Genomic DNA, 21,386 nt, shown 5'->3' on the forward strand with positions numbered 1-21,386 from the left:
CGGCTGCCTGCGAAGCCTCTGCACCCGCCGTTTGCTCTGCCAACACTTCTCCCAGACCCCAGCGTCGCCGGCTCGCTCACTTCCTCCCAGTCACCACCTCAGAGACGCGTCCGCTGTCCCTCCGTCTGTGCACCCCGCTGCCCCGTGCTCTCAGCCCCACCGGCCACAGCCCTCATTGTCCCCTGCCCTGGGGCGCTCCTGTCTGCTTACTGTCTGCCAGTTTCTGTCCGCCTGCCCCCGAGGCTGTGAGCTCCCGGGGGACCGCTGGCAGCACCCCACACTGCAGCCCCGCCCGCCAGTGTGTGAGGGTCCTGGAGCCCGGCCCTGGCAGGTGCCCTGAGTGTGTTGCCAACAGTGGTCAGGGGTCAGCAGAGGGCCCCGGCAGGGGATGCGCAGGACCTGACCACTTCCTGTCTGGATTTCTAGGTAAAGAAGAAAAAGTTCAAACTGGATAAGGACAACGGGGTGAGCCCAGGCGAGAAGGCGCTGGTGGTTCCCCACATCACCTGCGATCCCGTGGCGGAGGACCGCAGGCCCGAGCCCTTCTCGGTAGACGGCTATGACAGCACTGGTGAGGAGCCCCCACTCACGGTGGGAGTGGGGGTGGGGGTGGGGACGGGCCCTCCCTCAGCTCTGAGCAGGGCTGCCAGGGCCTGGGGGGTTGGGGCAGCCTCGTGTCCCCAGCCGGTTGCTCTTGTCCTGGGGATGGCTGGCACTGCCACGCCTGCTCCGTCAGAGCGGGCCCTGTCGCTCATGGAAGTCCTGCCCTGCCCTGCCTTGGGCTCTGGGTTTCTGGGAGCCAGGCCCTGCCTCGGCCGTGCTAGACGCCTGGCGCCCAGGCCTGGCGGAGAGGAGGGGCCCACGGTTCATGTGGACCCCTGTCCCAGGGGGAGTGGGGCTGAGGGTCCTAAGCCAGCCTGTGTGTGCCCGCAGCTGGTCCCTGCTCAGCTCTGCAGCTCTGCTGTCTGTCTCCTCCGTGTCCACCTCTCCCCTCTTCCTGGGACCCCCAGGGTTCCAGTTGGCACCAGGATATGCCAGTGTGTCAGGGGCTGAGGCTGGTGCCGCTGTCTCAAGTGTGGCCGAGGGGGCCGAGCCCATGTGGTGCTGGTGGGTGCCTGGTGCCCTGTCCGCCAGGTTTGTGGGTGGCTAAACCGTGACGTGACCTCCGTGTCTGGGCACGGCCTGCGGAGGGCAGGGTGCTCTGGGAGGAGCCACGGCCCATCCGCGCTCCTGAGGCTGTCTGTAGGCGTCCTCTTTGGGAAGCTGGGTGTGCAAGACCCAGCCTGGGTGCCCGGGGTCTCCTTACAGACTGTCGGGCCCCTGGGATGCGCCACCCGCCTGCCCGCTGCCATGGGCACAAAGGACATTTGTGCCCGCCGTCCGGATCTGGGCAGGACCATTGTCACCACGCAGATGGGGCTTTCTGCGCACACTAATGCTCAGGTCGGCACGGGGCGGAGCCATGCTCGCTGTTGGCTGAACACGGAGCCCCTGAATGCGGCGTCCATTCAGCCCGCACGGCATTGTGGAGTCCTCCGTGTTGCCTGCGGAATGTTAATGAGGGAGCAGGGCCGGGAGTCAGGCGCTTTCTGTGGAATGGCCTCGCACGGAGGGCTTTCTCCTTCTTGCCAACGAGATAAGTCCACCCAGCCCAGAGCTGCCGGCCGGGCCCGGGCACGCAGAACGCCTCTGCCCAAGGGGTCCCTGATGCACCCACCCAGTGGCTCTGGGGAGCCCTGGGGTGGGAGCAGGGGCGCGCCTCCGGGGTAGACGCTGTCACAGGGACAGGCCCACAGCCCCACTCCCAACACTGGGCACCACCCGCTAGGCTGCACCCAACTCCCACGCCAGACCCTGACTTGAACGTCTCCGCTCCACACACAGTGCCTGTCTGCAGCACACACCCCTAGCCCTGCCCACGGTGCCCGCCGCGCCACCCACAGAGCGTCCACCTGCATGCCTCTCCCCGCCGCAGGCAGGGCTCTCTGTCTCGGGCTGGCAGCTGCTCGGGCTCCTGTCCTATGACCCTGGGACCCCGGGTCCCAGGCACAGCCGGTCTGTGGGTCCCAGAGCCCTGTTGAATCTGCTCTAATCCCCGGACGGTGGCCCCATCTACAGGGCCAAGGAAGGGCCTGGCAAGCAGCAGGACCATCTTGGACAGAGGTGTTCAGGGGCTGGCTGTTCCTCTGCATGGTGACCTGGATGCGGCTTCCCGCGGTTCCCCCGCCTCCTTCCTGTGGGGCTCCCACACGTGCGAGGGCTCTTCCCATCTGTGACCTTGACCAGGCCGGTGGCCCTGGGCCTGAGTCATGACTGGAGCCAGCAGGTGCTGGGAGGGCCAGATGGCAGAAGGCCACGGAGCAGGAGGGGCCACAGTCAGCTCTGTGCCCTGTGGGATTTCCTGGGGTGGCACCCATGGAGCGGTGAGCAGGACTTGGTCAGGACCCACGGGCAGGACTTGGTGGCAGGTCAGCTGGGAGCTTGCAGTGATGGTGTCTCGGTGTGGGGAGCGGGGAGGAGGCAGAAACCAGCAGGAGAGGGGACCTGCGGCCTCGGGGGTTCCCTGGGTATCGGTGGAGTTGGGGGCAGCGTGAGGTCTCTGGGTGAACAGAGCCGTCTGCTCCCAACACAAGGACTTCAGACAGAATTTCAGAGAATGAAGGGCGGGAGCCCACGTGCCCGCTTTGTGGAAGGACCACGGCGATGCACAGAGACCTTGCCTGCTCCAGGGGTTTGCGGCGCCCTCACGCCGTGTCCCACCCACCAGGTCCAGCCTCTTGCCTTCCTGCGAGTGGAGGCTGTGTGAGCCCCGCCCCGGTACTGACCATGGCCTGGCCGCCTGCCTGCCTCCGGTGCCTGCACCTCCCTGAGCAACGAGCAGTGGGCAGGACAGGCTCTCGTGCCAGCACCCTCCCGCTTGGTGGCCTGCTGCGCCGTGTTTTGCTTCGACTTTGCAGACTGTGCTCGGCATTAGCGGCTCATTGTTGACAGTGGAGGCTCGTATTTGCTGACAGATTTGCCAGTTTTCTGTGTCTCGGTTGGCGTTTAATTTCCTTCTTCCTGAAGCCGGTGCTCTCTTCCGGGACAGGCTGTCGATGGCCCACTCGGTTCCTGCTTGTCTGAGATTTCCGTATTTTACTTTTGCTCTTGAACCATGGTCCAGCTTGCTAGAACAGTATAGGTTGAGATCTGTATTTTCTTTAATTTTTTTAAAAAAATTTTAAATTGAAATATAGTTAATGTACAATGTACCAGGCATACAACAAAGTGAGTCAGATATATAGATATAGATATATGTCTTTGTCGTATTCTTCTTCACTGTAGGATATCAGAGATTTGCATTTTCTCTGGACGGGCTGGAAGTCCACCACCAGCTCCCAGCTGGTGTGCCCTCTGGAGCTGACCAGCTTCTGTAGGCGACCCATCCTCTCCTCTGATGACCTTGAACCCCTTCTCTTTGACTTTGGTGTTCTGTAGTTTCACAACAAGGTGCTGTGACCCCTGACTCTGCGGGTTTGTGTCTTTCATCAAGGGGGAGATCGGCCCTGCAGGGGCACAGCCTGCCACCTGCCCTGACTGCTCTGGTCTCTCCTGGAAGTGTCAGCTCAACCCTCCCGCGCAGTGCTCCTCGCCGTCTCTGGTGCCGCCTGTCTCTGTCACGGCGCTGTGCCCTCAGTGACGCTGTTTGGTCTCCTAGCTCCTCACCCGCGTCTCAGTTTCCACCTGTTCTTTCTCTCCCGTGTGTCCCTGTGTGAGGGTCTCATCTGCTTGGTCCTAGCATCCTGTATCTTCCTCGTGCGTGACGTCATGGCTTTGAGCCCCTTGAATGTGCTGATCCCACCCTGTGCGTCCTGGAACATCGTCAGCTGCGCTCATGGAAGCGTCTGATTCTGTTCGCAGCGGCCTCTCTGACGCCTCCTCAGGGCTGTGGGCTGAGGCCGTGACTGTGGACGTTTTGTATCTGTGGGTTCCTCTGCGCTCCGGTTGAGGGGACGCTGCTCTGGAGAGGCGACCCCGTGAACCACAGCAGGACCTGCGTGCAGTGGGCGTATAGGTGTGGGGCTTCCCAGACAACCTGTGTCACAGGCCCTGTGAGAGCGAGTCTGAGCACGCCCACCGCTCGCACTCTAGGCAGACGGCCGCTGTCCCCGCTGCCGGCCCGTGCGAGCGTTCGCCCGGGCTTTGTGGTGCTTTGTCCGCGTCTGCCCTTTGGCTCTTGGTCCCTCTTTTCGATGTGGAGCCTCAGCTGCCAGTTCCTGCCTCACGTGGTTTCAGGTGCGGCCTCTTCCCTCTGGGGGCCGCACGGTCCCCACTGTAGCTGCTCAGGTGGGCAGCCCAGGCAGCCTGTGGGTCAGAGCCAGGACTGCCTGCCTGCCCTCTCCACTGGGAGGACACGTGCCCGGAGCCAGGTGAGCCCCATGGTGCCCGCAGGAAGTGTGCTCTGTTCCAGAACTTGCAGAGAGACGCTGTCCACTCCTCTTGCCAGAAACGGAAGTCCTCCTCTTGGTGATGGACAGAGCTGCTCCTGATGAGAGGTGGGGCGTCCCTGTTGGCGGAGGCTGGGAGGGGATGCTCCAGGTTGGGACTTCTCTGTGGATCCCTTGAATTCTACTTTTAACACAGACTTGGAGACCCACACCTCAGATACCGAGTCACAGTGCTGTGGGCAGGCCAGGGGTGTGTGTTGGTAACAAGCCCCCGGTTACCCTGCAGCTGGTGGCCTGGGAGCCAGCACGGCTGTGAGAACAAGGCGCTGCTTCTACAGCACCTGCCCACACGCCGCCTTGGCCGCACCTGGGTCTAAGCTGCCGTGCTCAGGACTGAACGGGCTCCAGATGCCCTCCTGGCATCCACCTGCCTGGCCTGGTCTGAGGGTGTGGCATTCTCCTGGCTCTAGACACCACACTTCACTCACGCAGCCCCAGGATCACGGGGAAGTGGTGTCATGAGGTCTTGCAGGCCAGGGCCTGTGACCCCTGCAGTAGGCCTGGGGGTCAGGATGGGCCTGTGACCCCTGCAGTAGGCGTGGGGGTCAGGATGGGCCTGTGACCCCTGCAGTAGGCGTGGGGGTCAGGATGGGCCTGTGACCCCTCCAGTAGGCGTGGGGGTTCCAGATGGGCCCTGTGGGCATGTCCTCACGTCCTGGGTCAGAGCCTTCTCGTTGGCCCTCTTCCCTGCTCCTCACCCCTAGCCCCTCCTCTCAGCCCCAGGGCTTCGCCAAGATGGACTCGCATTCTCTTCCGCACTGCCTTCCCCTCTGCCGTCTGCCCTGGGCAGCCAGTGAGCAGCTTATCAAGGGTACCTGCCTCAGGCCCACTCAGAGCCCTGGGATCCCCGTCCCCTCGGGCTGTCATCCAGATGCCCCGGGTGTCTCACGAGAACCTGGCCCTGACGCATCTGCCCACTCTGCCCCCTGGGCGGCATCCCGTCTGCACCATGGCCAGGCTTTTCCACCAGGACCCCTTTGCCCAAAGGTCACCTCACCGCTGCCCACCTCTTCATGACCAAAAGCTGTCACTCCCAAACTTCAAGGATTTCCTTCTTTTTTTTTCTGATTAAAAATGTGGCATATGCTCCTTGTGAACCTCTGAGACACACACAAGAGAACAATGAAGAAAAGCAAGCTCTGGTTGTCTCAGCGCCCAGATAGCAACTGCTGAGCTCTGGACAAATGTCCTGTTTCCTCACTTGGAAAGAACAGACACACCTGTTCCGCCTACACTGTCCAGTATTGTTCCTACTTCTATCGCTTCTGATGTGATCGTTACCAAGCATCACATTAAATTCTTGTAGAAGGGATTTTTTGCTCTTTCCGCTCACACGTGTATGCCAATGGTTTCGTGTTCCTGACGTTCTGTCTTCGGAAGGGTCTGCAGGGTGATCTGGAAATATAGTGGGCAAGGATTCCGTGACGTGTTTCTGATTTTGCTGAAATTGGATTCAGTATTTTACTACTTCGATTGGCGGTGTTGCTGGCTTTTAAACTCTGACGAAGAAGTAAAATCCCCAATTAGAGAATATTTAGAAAACTAAGAACAGAAACACTCTGTATCAGATCCTATAATCTATAAAGTATTTAAAGATGACTACTGGTTCATACGATCATACAATGTATCTAAATATGACTTTAAGTCCAATAGCCAAAAGGGAGAAAATAATGAATGACATATAAAAGGCGAAAGAAACAAATCCAGGATTAGAACTGGAGATTTTAACACAGCTATCTCAGAAGCTGACAAAACAAGTAGACAGAAAAGCAGTGAGGATAAATGCGTGTGTGTGCTCAGTCATGTCCAGCTCTTTGCGACCCTGTGGACTGTAGCCCGCCAGACTCCTCTGTCCATGGGATTTTTCAGGCAAGAATACTGGAGTGGGTTGCCATTTCCTCATTGAGAGGATCTTCCTGACCAAGGGATTGGACCCTTGTTTCCTGCGTCTCCCACATTGCAGGAGGATTCTTTACCTGCTGAGCCATCAGGTGTAGCCCAGAATAATCCTTTCAACCAAGATGACCCAGTGAACACTTGCAGACAGTCGTTCTAGCAGGAGCACAGCATGTACTGTTTCCGAGGGTACACAGAACACTCACGAGATAGACGCGGGTTCTGAACCCTAGAACAAGTCCCCGTCCATTTAAAATGATTCAGGTGATACATACAGTACGTCCTCTGACCACAGTAGAATCCAATTGAAAATCAGTAGTAAGAAGAGCTCTGGAAAACCCTCACATATTTGGAACCTAAATAACATGCTTCAAATAGCACAGGGCCAGAGAAGAAATCCAAATGAAAAACCAGAAAATATTTCCAACTTGATGAAAAAGAAGTATGGCGTGTCAAAATCTGTAGGTGCTGTTAAGGGTGGCAGCAACATGAGAGCAGGGCCCAGCCAGCCGCGGCTCCTACCACAAGAAACCGGGAGAAGAATAACACACTAACCCCAGAGAAGCAGAACAAGAAAATGATAAGCTCAGAGCAAAATGAAACGGAACACACAAAAACAAAAATGCATAAATAATGAAATAAAAATACGATTTTTTAAAAAGAATATCAATACAGTTGATAACCCTTTACCCAGAAATATCTGGAGCAAAAGAGAGAATACACAGAGGATCAGGATTGCAGGATTCGGTACAGATTCTACAGACGTAAGAAGGATCATAAGGGACCAGTCTGTAAATTCAGCAACTCAGATGACATGGGAAAATGTCTTGAAAGATGTAAACTACTCAAGATAGATAACCCAAAGAGTTCTCTGCCTGCTGATAAAATCAAAGTTATAGCTCAAAACATCCCCCCAGACATTCTCCAGGACCACGTGGCTTTACTGCTGAATCCTGCCAAACATTTAAGAAAAAATAAAGTCAATTCTAGACAGCATTTCCTGGAAAATTAAAAATTAGGCAAGCGTTCCAAGCTCACTATAAGTTTTACAGAAATTAACAAAACTGAATCTGAACTCATATGGAAATGCATTGCACGTGACCTAGAACATAGAAACACCTTTGAAAATCAAGAAAGCTGGGGCAGTGCATCAGCAGTGTGCTAGCATCAAGGTAAGCAGACAGGCTGGCAGAGCAGCCGAGGCAGCCCGGAGAAGCCTGCACGTTACGGACAGCTGACTTTTGACCAAGATACAAGGGCAGTTTGGTAGAGAAAGGATAGTCATTCCAACAAACAAGGTCGGAACAATAGGATACGCATCTGTCAAAAAAAAAAATGAACCTGGATCTGCATCTCATCTCAAATATAAAAATTAACTCACAGGTTGTCATAGACCTAAATGTAAAGTCTAAAAACATAGAAGAAAACATAAGGAAAAAAAAACCTTTGTGACTCTGAGTTACAGATTTCTTAGACATGACACCGAAAGCAAAAGCCAGGCCCTGGAACAAATTAATTCAACTTAACAAAATTACAACCTTTGCTTTGAGAGACACTACTAAGAGAATGGAAAGACACACCGGAAATTGGGAGGAAGCATCTTCAAACCATACATCTAGTAAAGGCCTTGCACCCAAAATATATGAGGGATACTTACGACTGTATGAAGTGAAAGTGAAAGCTGCTCAGTCGTGTCCGACTCTTTGTGACTCCATGGACTATACAGTCCACGGGATTCTCCAGGTCAGGATACTGGAGTGGGCAGCCTTTCCCTTCTCCAGGGGATCTTCCCGACCCAGGGATCAAACTCAGGTCTCCCACATTGCAGATGGATTCTTTACCAGCTGAGCCACAAGGAAAGCCCAAGAATACTGGAATGGGTAGCCTATCCCTTCTCCAGGGGATCTTCCCAACCCAGGAATCAAACCAGGGTCTCCTGCATTGCAGGCGGATTCTTCACCAACTGAGCTATCAGGGAAGCCCTATGATTATATAGTGATGACAAATAAAAATGGGCAAAAGCTTTGAGTAGACTTCATCAAAGAAGATTTATAGGCAAGCATATAAAAAGATACTCTGCATCATTATTGTGCTCAGTCGTTCAGAGGTATCTGACTCTTTGAGACCCTACGGACTGCCCAGCTCCTCTGTCCGTGGGATTTCCCAGGCATGAATACTGGTTGTTAGTCACACAGTCGTGTCCAACTCTGTGATCCCACAGACTGTAGCCCACCAGGCTCCTCTGTCCATGGAATTCTCCAGGCAAGAATACTGGAGTGGCTTGCCATGCCCTCCTCTAGGGGATCTTCCTGACCCAGGGATGGAACCCAGATCTCCTGCATTGCAGGAGGATTCTTTATCGTCTGAACCACCAGAGAAGCCCAAGAATACTGGAACAAGTTGCCATTTCCTTCTCCAGGGGATTTTCCCAACCCAGAGATCAAACCTGCATCTCTTGTGTCTCCTGCATGGGCAGGCAGATTCTTTACCACTAGCGCCACCTGGGAAGCCCCCATTAAATTATTGGATGTGAAATTGTTAGTCACTCAGTCCTATTTGACTGCTGAAACTCTCGTGGACTGTAGCCCGCCAGGCTCCTCTGTGCATGGAATTCTCCTGGCAAGAGTATTGGGAGTGCGTCCCCATTTCCTCCTCCAGGGGATCTTCCTGACCCAGGGATCAAACCCAGATCTCCTGCATTGCAGGCAGATTTTTTACCATCTGAGCAACTATTAGGGAAATGCAAATTAAAACCACAATGAGATACTACTGCACATTACTATATTGGCTAAATTAAGAAGACTGACCATGCCAAGTGCTGGTAGAGAGGTAGAACTCTTATACTCTCCTAGTGAGACATAAAATGGTGTAGCTGCTTTGGAAGACAGTTTGGCCATTTCCCAAAATGTGAGATACAGGCCCATCATGTTATCCAGGCGTTCTGTTCCTAGGTATTTGGCCAGGAGAAATAAGAGCAGATGCACAAACTGGCACTTATACACTGAATGTTCAGAGCTGTTTTATGAAAAATGGAAAACACCACAGAGCCCATCAACATTTGGATAATTTTTTAGAATATCCATACCGTGGAATACTACTCAAAAATAAGAAGTAGCAGCCTAGATGAACATCAAAATAACGATGATGAGTAAAAGAAGCCGGAGAAGAGCACATACTGTCTTAAATTTATATAAAACTCTAGAAAGTGCAGACAAATCTAGTGTGACAAAAAGATCCATGGTTACTCTGGGATGGGGTTGGGGGAATGGGAAACTTGTTGGGAGGAGGAGGGTACAAGACAGCTTCTGGAGGGTGATGAGTGTATTCAACACATTGATTATTGCACTGGTTTCATCGTATGTCAAAAGTTACTAAATTGTATACATTAAACGTGCAGTTTATTGTATGTCAATTACACTTTAATGAAAAATATAGAAAATATACTTGTCTTAGCAGAAAAAATACCAAAAGTAATTTTTAAAAAAATATTTATTTGGCTATTTCAGGTCTCAGTTGCAGCCCACGGGCTCAGTAGCTGCAGCACGCAAGCTTGGTTGCTCCGCCGCGTTGGGATCTTAATTCCATGTTGACTCTTTGCGACCCCAGGAACTGCAGCCCCAGGCTCCCCGTCCTTCACTGTTTCCTGGGATTTACTCACACTCATGTCCGTTGAGTCGGTGATGCCATCCAACCGTGCCATCCTCTGCTCCCCTCTTCTTCTTTTGCCTTTAGTCTTTCCCAGCATCAGGGTCTTTTCCAATGAGTTGGCTCTTCGCATCACATGGCCAAAGTACTGGATTTTCAGCTTCAGCATCAGTCCTTCCAATGAATATTCAGGGTTGACTCCCTTTAGGATGGACTGGTTTGGTCTCCTTGCAGTCCAAGAGATTCTCAAAAGTCTTCTCCAACACCACAATTCGAAAGTATCAATTCTTTGGTGCTCAACCCTTCTTATGGTCCAACTCTCACATCCATGCATGACTACTGGGAAAACTGTAGCTTTGACTATACAGACCTTTGTCAGCAAAGTGATGTCTCTGCTTTTTAATATGCTGTCTATGTTAGTCATAGCTTTCATTCCAAGGAGCAAGTGTCTTTTTATTTCAAGGCTGCAGTCACCATGCACCATGATTCTGGAGCCCAAGAAAATAAACTCTATCACTGCCTCCACTTTTTCTCCTGTTTGCCATGAAGTGAGGGGACCAGATGCCATGATCTTTGTTTTTAGAATGCTGAGTTTTAAGCCAGCTTTTTCACGCTCCTCTTTCACCCTCATCAAGAGGCTCTTTAGTGCTTCTTCATTTTCTGCCATTAGAGTGGTATCATCTGTGTATCTGTGGTTGTTGCTATTTCTTCCAGCAATCTTGATTTCAGCTTATGATCCAGCCAGCTCAGCATTTCACATGATGTCCTTTGCATATAAGTTAAATAAGCAGGGTGACGATATGCAGCCTTGTCATACTCCTTTCCCAATTCTGAATCAGTCAGTTGTTCCATGTACAGTTCCAGCTGTTGCTTCCTGACCTGCATATAGGTTTCTCAAGAGACAGGTAAGGTGGTCTGGTATTCTCATCTCTTTAAGAATTTTCCAGTTTGTTATGATCCATTTTGTCAAAGGCTTTTGCATAGTCAATGAAACAGAAGTAGATGGTTTTCTGGAATTCCCTTGCTTTCTCTGTGATCCAACAAATGTTGGCAATTTGATCTGATTCTTCTGCCTTTTCTAAACGCAGCTTGTACATCTGGAAGTTCTTGGTTCACATACTGCTGAAGCCTAGAGTATTTTGAGCATTACCTTGCTAGCATGTGAAATGAGTGCAATTGTATGGTAGTTTGAACATTCTTTGGCATTGCCCCTTTTCAGGATTGAAATGAAAACTGACCTTTTCCAGTCCTATGGTCACTGCTGAGTTTTCCAAATTTGCTGACATATTGAGTACAGCACTTTAACAGCATCATCTTTTAGGAATTCCATCACCCCCACTAGCTTTGTTTATAGTGATGCTTCCTAAGGCCCTCTTGACTTTGCACTCCAGGATGTCTGGCTCTAGGTGAGTGACCACACCATCGTGATTATCTGGGTTATTAAGACCTTTTTTGTACAGCTTTTCTGTGTATTCATGCCACCTCTTCTGAATCTCTTCTGCTTCTGTTAGGTCCCTGACCAAGGATCAAGCCTATGTCTCCTGCCCTGTAAGGCAGATTCTTAACCACTAGACCACCAAGGAAGTCCCCAAAAATAATTTTTAAAATTTATATCTTGAGGAAAATAGTTACCACTTATATCATAAACATAGGGCTCATTTCATCAATATATTAAGAAGCTCTTATAAATCATGAAGACAAAAGATACAAAAACCGTTCTCAGAAAAGAAAATGCCAGTGATTCTTAACGATGAGAAGATGCTGAGAACCTCAGTTACAAGACATGCAAGTTAAAGCAGCAGTGGAATTTTTAGCTTCTCTGATTATTAAACATCAAAGAGTGGATAATACTTTATGGGTGAATGTACCGGGACAGCCTCCACCTCATTGATGTTGGAAGGTTAAGTTGCTACAGTCTCTATGGAGACAAGATAATTTCAGTGAAAATGAAAAACGCGTACACCCTTCAAAACCCTGACAGAATTTTATTCTACACTGATATTACACATTTACACAATGATCCATTTTCACTATACTGATTTCTACGATTGTTAAACGGCAAAAGATAGCGCATCACAGGCCTACCTGTCGGTTGAGGTCTGCGTAAAGAAAGTATCGTGTGTGATAGCGAATCACAGGCCTACCTGTCGGTTGAGGTCTGCGTAAAGAAAGTGTCGTGTGTGTGTTAAACACCCATTGAAACCGTGAAACCGTATTCTCAGTCCTGACGAGAGACCTCCCTGACATCTGACCCCAGAAATAAAAGGGGCTCAGGTTCAGAAGAGCAGGAAATCTGCCATCAAGGGTGTGTAAATATGATGTTTTACAAAAGGGAACTCTGGCTACCTTTTTCTGTGTTCTGGAACAGTTTGAAGAACTTTGCAGTTATCTTCTCTTTAAAGGCGGAATATTGGAATTAAGTTGTAAAACTATCTGGTTGTAAAGCCATGTTTTAAAGGAGATCTTTAGTCTCCTCCTAGTCTGGTTTATGGTAATTTGTTCTAAATAAATTCACTGCATCCTTTGGGGTAATTTATTCATTGCTATTTAACTCCCCGAGGATTTATGTTGCCACTTGGTAACAACGATTTGTCTCTCTTGGTGATTTTATGTCTTCTGCATCTCTCATCTCTTTCCCCTTGCTTGAGCTTTATAGTTTTGTCCTTTTCCCTTCATCAAATTCATGAGAGAGTCATCTGTCTTATTTATTATACTCATTATCAGAAAGCTACCTTTTTTTGCTATTTTTGTTTTCTACTTCACCAGTTTGGGCTTTTATGTCTATTAATTCCCCCTTCCTGGTTAACCTTATTAATGTTTAACTTAATTGGGAGTAACAGTATGGTTAATTAGTCTTTCTTTTAAGAAGCATTTTAAAGGTTATAAATTTTCCTCTGATTACAGCATTAGTTATGACACATAGATCTTACTGTGTAATATGTTCCTTCTCATTGCTTTCTTGATAGTTTTTATGTCTTGATTTTCTCTTTCATCTAGTGTTCTTTTAAGAAATGTTTTCTTAATTTTTAAGCAGTACCTTTTTTATTACTGTTATTTATTTCCATTTTAACCAGGCTTACAGTGAGAGGATGTGGCCTGTGAAATCTCTACTTTTTTTCATGAAGGTTTTCTTTCTGTCCAAGTACAAAAATAAAATCATTGCTTTAGTAAGTGTCCCATGGACCTAAGTTAAGAAAGTACATTTTCTATTTGCAGGACATAACTTTATTTGTACACACAAATGAAGTGTACACAGAAATGGATAATACCACATACATACATCACACACAGCTGCTGCTGCCGCCAAGTCGTTTCAGTCGTGTCCGACTCTGTGCGGCCCCACAGACGGCAGCCCACCAGGCTCCGCCGCCCCTGGGATTCTCCAGGCAAGCACACTGGAGTGGGGTGCCATTTCCTAATCCCATACATACACAGGCACGTACATATATGCTTACTCACTGTGTCATGCAGATCTGCTCCAACCTTCCTTATTTTTATTTTTTATTCTTAACACATTTGCCGAATTCTGAAATGGTAAATCCTTCCTTCACAATTATGTTTTCAAAAGTCAAGTGGCAGATTCACGGAGTGGTTGGGAGCACAGTCTGAGAGCCGGCCTTCCTGGGCCGAAGCCAGGCTCAGCTACTGCCTTCTCTGTGCTCAGTCTCTGTATCCATGAACTCAGGATCCTAACAGGGCTGTACCCAGGAGTGCTGTGACGACTGAGTGAGCAAAGACACACAGGTGCCCCCCAGGGCCGGCATGGGGCCAGCAGGCTGGTGTCTCTGGCCTCTGCTCCAACCCCCTCGCCTCTTCCCTGCCTTCCACTCAGCACCTCACGCCACGGATCCCAGGGCTGATCTTTTTTCCTTTCGCTTTCTCGGCTTTGTACTTTGCAACACACACCTGCAACTCTACAGAGGTTTACCGTTGTCATTCAGTCGCCTAGTCGTGTCTGACTCTTTGCGACCCCGTGGACTGCAGCATGCCAGGCTTCCCTGTCCTTCACCGTCTCCCAGAGTTTGCTCAAACTCATGTCCATTGAGTTGGTAATGCCAACCGATTTCATCCTCTGTCGCCCGCTTCTCCTCCTGCCCTCAGTCTTTCCCAGCATCAGGGTCTTTTCCATTGTGTCGGCTCCTCACATCAGGTGGCCAAAGTATTGGAGTTTCAGCTTCAGCATCAGTCCTTCCAGTGAACATTCAGGGTTGATTTCCTTCAGGACGGACTGCTTTGGTCTCCTTTAATGCGTGTTTTTCTGCAGTCCTTCCTTTATATTTGCATGGTTACCTTACTTCTATGACCTATGTTAACAATCTAAGATTTATTCTCGTGTTTTTCCCAGTGCTCATAATATACAATGAACTAAATATACATGATTTAAAAGGGGTTGATCATGGATTTCCAAACACATGGGATTGTATCATATAGGCTTTTCTGTATCTTGCCTTTCTCATTCAGTAACATGATAAGACTGCCTCCAAGGATGCTAGAACAGTTCATTCTAAAGTTTAAACCTTAGGTCTTCCTGGGTGGTCCAGCGGTTAAGATTCCATGCTTCTGGTGCAGGGGGATATGGGTTCGATCCCTGGTTGGGGAACTAAATCCCACCTGCCGCACAGCCAAAAAGTGAAAAATAAAACTTAAATCTCTCCTTTATTCCCCTTGGTATGTACATGCCACAGTGTTCCCTATTGCTGAGAATCCGTTTTGCATCAGGTTTTGGCAGATTTTCTAAAAGCCTCCCTTGAGCCCCACTCCCCTACATACGAGTACAGTAGCCCCCATCATCTGTGGTTTCGCTTCCCACAGTCCCAGTTACCTGTGGTCAACCATGGTCCAAAAATATTAAATGGAAATTTCCAGAAATAAACAATCCATAGTTTTCCAGAAATAAGCAATCCATAAGACTGTGTGCCAGTCTAAGAAGCATGATGAAGTCTCGCACCATCCCGCTCTGTCCCCCCAGGAGATGAATCACCCCCTTGTCCGACGCGTCCTGCCCTTTACTGACTTGGTGGCCCTCTTGGTTATCAGATCGACCTCCGTGTGGTTATCAGGAGACCCTTGTTTTATTTCACAGTGGCTCCCAAAAGCAAAAGGAGTGATGCTGGCCGTTTCATGTCCCAAAGAGAAACCGTAAGGGGTTTCCTTTAAGCAAAAAGGTGAAAGTTTTCAACTTTTTAAGGAAAGGAAAAAAAAAAAATTGTATGCTTAGACTGCTAAGCTCTGTGCTAGGAACAAATCTTCTGTCTGTGAAAGAATGAAGGAGGAATGATTTTGTGCTAAATTTTGCTGCCACACCTCACACTGCAGGCTGCAGTCACAGTGCTTAAGATAGAAAAGGCATTACATTTGTACAATAAAATATTTTGAGAGAGACCACATTCATATAACTTTTATTACAGTGTATTGCTATTCTATATTATTGTTGATCTCTTACCGTGCTTAATTTATACATCAAACTTAATCTAAATTATGATATAATTTAAATATAAGATTTATTATATTTAGTATGGAGATTCCTTAATAAAAAACTAAAAATAGAGTTAGCATATGATTCAGTAATCCCCCTCCTGGGCATATATCCAGAGAACACCATAATTTGGAAAGATGCATGCACCCCAGTGTTCACTGCCGCACTGTTTACAACAGCCAGGACACGGGCAACCTAAGCGTCCTCAGTATATGAGTGGATAAAGTCGTGGCATGTATACATGATGCAATACTGCAGAGCTGTAGAAAGAAATAATGCTATTTGCAGCAACGTGGGTGAACTAAGAGATTATCACACTAAGTGAAGTAACTCAGAGAAAGACAGACCCTATATCACTTACGTGTGGAATCTAAAAAATAATACAAACCAACTCATTTACAAAACAGACTCACAGACATGGAAAGCAAACTTACGGTTACCAAGGGGGAAAAGGAGGAGGGGAAAGTCAGGAGTATGGGGCTAACACACCGCTGTATATGAAATAGATAAAGTGGGGTTTACTGTATAGCACAGGGAATGAGACTCAGTATCTCACAATAACTTATCATGGAAAAAGAACCTGAAAAAGAAAGCCAATGTGTTTCATATTTGTATGTAACTTGTACATTTATATTTGTAAATTTGTAAAACTTTGAATTTGTATATATTTGTATATAATGAGTTTGTATTTCAGTATATGACTGAATCACTTTGCTGTATGCCCGGAACTAACACAATACTATAAACCAACTGTGGTTCAATTGTACGTATATGAACTTCAGGTTTTATGTGTACAAAAGAAAGCATGCAGGGTTTGCTACTCTCCTCAGTTTTAAGCATCCACTGAGGATCTTAGACGGTGTCCCTGGCGAATAAGGGAGGGCTCCTATCTATGATAATTTCCAGGACGTGTTACTTTTTTGAGACTGCCATAACAAACCGTGACAGACTAGGTGGCTGAAGCAACAGAAGTTTGAGTGTCCCAGAGGCTGGAAGCTAGAAGGCAGGGGTCCGTAGGGTAGATTCCTCTTGGGCACTCTGTCCTTGGAGATGGCTGCCCTCTTGCCACGTCCTTGTGTGGTCTTTCCTCTGTGCGTGCGTGTCTCTGGTGTCTATATGTCCAAACTTCTTATAAGGACACCAGTCTCATGTAATCACCTCATTTAATAGCCTCATTTAACTTAATCGCCTCCTCAAAGGCCTTGTCTCCAAATACGGTCACATTCTAAGGTGCTGACTTTTAGAGCTTCGGCATCTGAAATCTGGACACACAACTTGGCCCATGACACGGGTGTTATTGGGTATGTGTTGCATTTCAGAGGGCACTGCCAGGCCACCCTCCTCAAGGGCACCCCGACACCTGCCAGCCGTCACCGGCAGCGCAGTCTTCCATCTCGTCAGCACACTGTTGGTATTTGGAGCTGACCATTCTTTGCGGAGGGGGGCTAACGTTGTGGGATGTTTAGCAGCGTCCCTGGGTTATGACAACCAGACTATCTAGATCTTGCCAAATGCCCCCTGGCTTGGGGAGGGGGGGGTGGGTTGCAAAACTCCACAGTGAGAACCACTGGGATACCTCAGAGTTTGGTTTTTTTTCTTTCCAATTGTTTATTTGGAAGTGATTTTTAATTACAGAAAAACTGTAACGTTAACAATGAGACAGAAAACATGCACAGACCCTTGACTAAGATGGGATCCACTGATCGCGAGCATCGTGCCCACTTTCTGCACCATTAGAGCCCCCTTTCTGTATGTATACTCACATCACATTTTTTTCTGAACTGTCTGAGAGGATGTTGCATACTCTACACCCATAGGCCCCTAAACACTGTGCTGCGTATTTCCGAAAAAAAACAAAGATGACCGCTGTTAAAGCTCTGGCAAGGTCATCAAACCCTGCCATGAAAGGTGGATCCAGCCCTTCCGCAGTGTACCATCTGCCTCCTGGCTTTGTCAGAGGGCATGACAACGTCCTTGGCATCAATAGCTTTTTTCCCCTCCAAGGCAGGACCCAGGATCCCTCGGCTGTCCATGTCTCTTTCTTGTTGGTTGCTCAGTCTCTAGGTCATATCGGACTCTCGTGGCCCCATGAACTGCAGTGTGCCAGGCTTCCCTGTCCCCCACTGGCGCCCAGTGTGCTCCAGCTCACGTCCACCGAGTCAGTGATGCTATCTGACCATTGTCTCTTTAGCCTCCTTTAATGTAGATCAGTTCCAATTTCTGTCTTCTATGACATGGACATTATTGAAGGGTACAGTCCAGCCATTGTGGGGTGGAGGGTGGGGTGGGGCGGATGTTTCCTCGTGGTCAGACTTGGGTTGCACACCCCCAGCGCTCACACGGCCCATGTGACGTGGAGTTCCTCTGGGGTTGTCCGATCCCTAAGGCACATGAACGCATCTGCCTCTAACTTTAATCACCCGCTGGAAACACTGTCCAGTTATTTTTCTGCACAGGACACTCTTGCCTTGAAACCCATAAACTATCTAGGGGGCATACTTTGAGGTTATGCAAATAATCCGGCTCCTTATCAAAAAATTCCTCCCAGGTTTAAAGGCTTTTCTTTATTACAGACTTTATCACAGTGACTTCAACATGCTGATTTGCCAACCCCACCGTCCCTTCCTCGGAAGTGCTAAAAGAAAAAATACCGTCTCACTAGAATAGTGTTCCAAGAAAAACTATCTCAACACGCTCCTGTTAGAAGGAAACTCTTTGCTCTTCCACTGATTTATTTCTGTTGATCGATGGTCTATATCCATGGGCTTATGGATTTGTACCATGATCCTTTACTGTCCTTCATCATTTTGATATTCAAATTGTCCCAGATTTGCCCAGCGGAAGACGCTTCACGCTGACATCTGTGTCCTTGTGACACACGTTCTGTTGTTGCTTGTCTGTTTCCAGTTCTTTAAGTTCTGGTGTGACACGATTTGGGCTCTTCCCCAGCCCTGACATCAGTTTTCCCAGGAGCCCTGGTTCCTTTTCATGGAGAATGAAATCACTAGAAACCCAGACCTGGGCGCTTCGTATGCTATTAGATGTCTTTTCTTCTGGGCCCTTTCTGTGCACAGAGTTACATGTACTTGCACAGATACAGATGCACACAGACAGGCACACGCAGAAGCATGTGCACACTTCAGAAACCTTGAGTCCCTACCAGTGGGTCCAGTTCTTCTCTGTCGATCCTGCTTCTTCCTTGCTTGCACGTCCCTCTGCCCACCATGAGATGCCTGGTTCCCCATCACAACCACGTGAAGGCTTGTTGCTCAGTCTACAGTGTATCTGAAACTCTTTCTTAATTCTTTGTTCTCATCACCGCAAAGTCAACACCACTGACCAGCGTCCAGGGTCTGTCTGTAACTGTCCACATCACCCTACTCAAGATTAAGGGTGTGGAGTGAAATACTGTAGTTTCAAATATGGGCCCCCCTGGTGACTCAGAGGTGAAGAATCTGCCTGCAATGCAAGAGACCTGGGTTCGATTGCTGGGTCGGGGAAATCCCTTTGGGGACAGAGGAGCCTGATGGGCTACAGTCCACAGGGTCACATACAGCTGGACACAGCTGAGCGACTAACACTCTCCTAGTTTCAAATACATAAGGATTAGTGATTTTTCCTCTCCCTCCTCTCTTCAGTGCGGTCATTACTCATTTGAAAATTAGTTGGGTACATTTTTTTTAAACTTGTTTGTTTCCTTTTCCAGCTTTCTTTAATTGGTCAAAAATTGCTGTACAATGTTGTGTTGGTTTCTGCTGTACAACACGCGAATCAGCCGTAGTTACACACACACACACACACACACACACACACATACATACATATATAGAGCCCCGCTGCCCCCATCCCAACCCTCTAGGTCATCACAGCATGCCAGGCTGGGCTCCCTGTGCTATATACCAACGCCGTGCTATCTGTTTTACACACGATAGGATATGTGTCCATGTTACTCACTCAGTTCACCCCGCCCTCACCTTCTCCTGCGGTGTCAACAAGTCTGTTCTCTACAGGGTCATCAGTACATCTTTCCAGATTCCACATACATGCGTTACCGTACGCTACTGGTCTCTTTCTGACTTACCTCACTGTGTATGAGAGGCTGTAGGTTCATCTGCCTCACTCTGAACGACTCACGTTTGTTCCTTTCCATGGCCGGGTAATATCTCACTGTGTGCATGCACCACACCCTCTTTATCCATTCATCTGTCGATGGACATCTAGCTTGCTTTCACGTCTTTGCTATTGTAAATATTGCTGCAGTCAACATTGGGGTACACGAGTCTTTTAGAATTGTGGCGTTCTTAGGGCACATATGCACGAGTGGGATTGCTGGGTTATATGGTAGCTATATTCCTTGTTCGTTAAGGAATCTCCATGCTGTCTTCCATAGTGGCTGTATCAGTTAACATTCCCGCTAACAGTGCAGAAATGTTCCCTTTTCTCCACATCCTTTCCAGCATTTAAATGCTTTATTGATGCTTAATTTGCCTACTATCAGTCAGTTCAGTCCCTCAGTCCTGTCTGACTCTTTGCCACCCCATGAATCGCAGCACGCCAGGCCTCCCTGTCCATCACCACCTCCCGGAGTTCACTCAGACTCACGTCCATCGAGTCAGTGATGCCATCCAGCCATCTCATCCTCTGTCGTCCCCTTCTCCTCCTGCCCCCAACCCCTCCCAGCATCAGAGTCTTTTCCAGTGAGTCAACTCTTCACATGAGGTGGCCAAAGTACTGGAGTTTCAGCTTTAGCATCATTCTTTCCAAAGAAATCCCAGGGCTGATCTCCTTTCAGAATGGACTGGTTAGATATCCTTGCAGTCCAAGGGACACTCAAGAGTCTTCTCCAACACCACAGTTCAAAAGCATCAAACTTCGGCACTCAGATTTCTTCACAGTCCAACTCTCACATCCATACATGACCTCTGGAAACACCATAGCCTTGACCAGACGGACCTTTTTTGGCAAAGTAATGTCTCTGCTTTTCAATATGCTATCTAGGTTGGTCATAACTTTCCTTCCAAGGAGTACACGTCTTTTAATTTCCTGGCTGCAGTCACCATCTGTAGTGATTTTGGAGCCCAGAAAAATAAAGTCTGACACTGTTTCCACTGTTTCCCCATCTATTTCCCATGAAGTGGTGGGACCAGATGCCATGATCTTCATTTTCTGAATGTTGAGCTTTAAGCCAACTTTTTCACTCTCCTCTTTCACTTTCATCAAGAGGCTTTTGAGTTCTTCTTCACTTTCTGCCATAAGGGTGGTGTCATCTGCATATCTGAGATTATTGATATTTCTCCTGGCAATCTTGATTCCAGCTTGTGCTTCTTCCAGCCCAGCATTTCTCATGATATACTCTGCATATAAGTTAAATAAGCAGGGTGACAATATACAGCCTTGACAAACTCCTTTTCCTATTTGGAACCAGTCTGTTGTTCCATGTCCAGTTCTAACTGTTGCTTCCTGACCTGCATACAAATTTCTCAAGAGGCAGGTCATGTGGCTGGTATTCCCATCTCTTTCAGAATTTTCCATAGTTTATTGTGATCCACACAGTCAAAGGCTTTGGCATAGTCAATAAAGAAGAAATAGATGTTTTTCTGGAACTCTCTTGCTTTTTCAATGATCCAGCAGATGTTGGCAATTTGATCTCTGGTTCCTCTGCCTTTTCTAAAACCAGCTTGAACATCTGGAAGTTCACAGTTCATGTATTGCTTAAGCCTGGCTTGGAGAACTTTGAGCATCAAATCAGATCAGATCAGATCAGTCACTCAGTCGTGTCCGACTCTTTGCAACCCCATGAATCGCAGCATGCCAGGCCTCCCTGTCCATCACCAACTCCTGGAGTTAACTCAGACTCACGTCCATCGAGTCAGTGATGCCTG

The 21,386-nt window shown here is 48.6% G+C and overlaps 1 protein-coding gene across 1 annotated transcript in view; it reads left to right on the forward strand.

Annotated features, from left to right (window-relative positions):
* KCNQ1 (potassium voltage-gated channel, KQT-like subfamily, member 1) overlaps window positions 1-21,386 on the forward strand; it is a 326,604-nt gene that overhangs the window by 52,733 nt on the left and 252,485 nt on the right. The window contains exon 12 of the mRNA XM_010837806.1: window positions 427-571. Within this exon, the coding sequence (XP_010836108.1) occupies window positions 427-571 (145 nt within the window). The remainder of the gene's footprint in view (window positions 1-426; window positions 572-21,386) is intronic.

This window comes from Bison bison, unplaced genomic scaffold (genome assembly GCF_000754665.1).
Source record: "Bison bison bison isolate TAMUID 2011002044 unplaced genomic scaffold, Bison_UMD1.0 scf7180017864080, whole genome shotgun sequence".
NCBI lineage: Eukaryota > Metazoa > Chordata > Mammalia > Artiodactyla > Bovidae > Bison > Bison bison.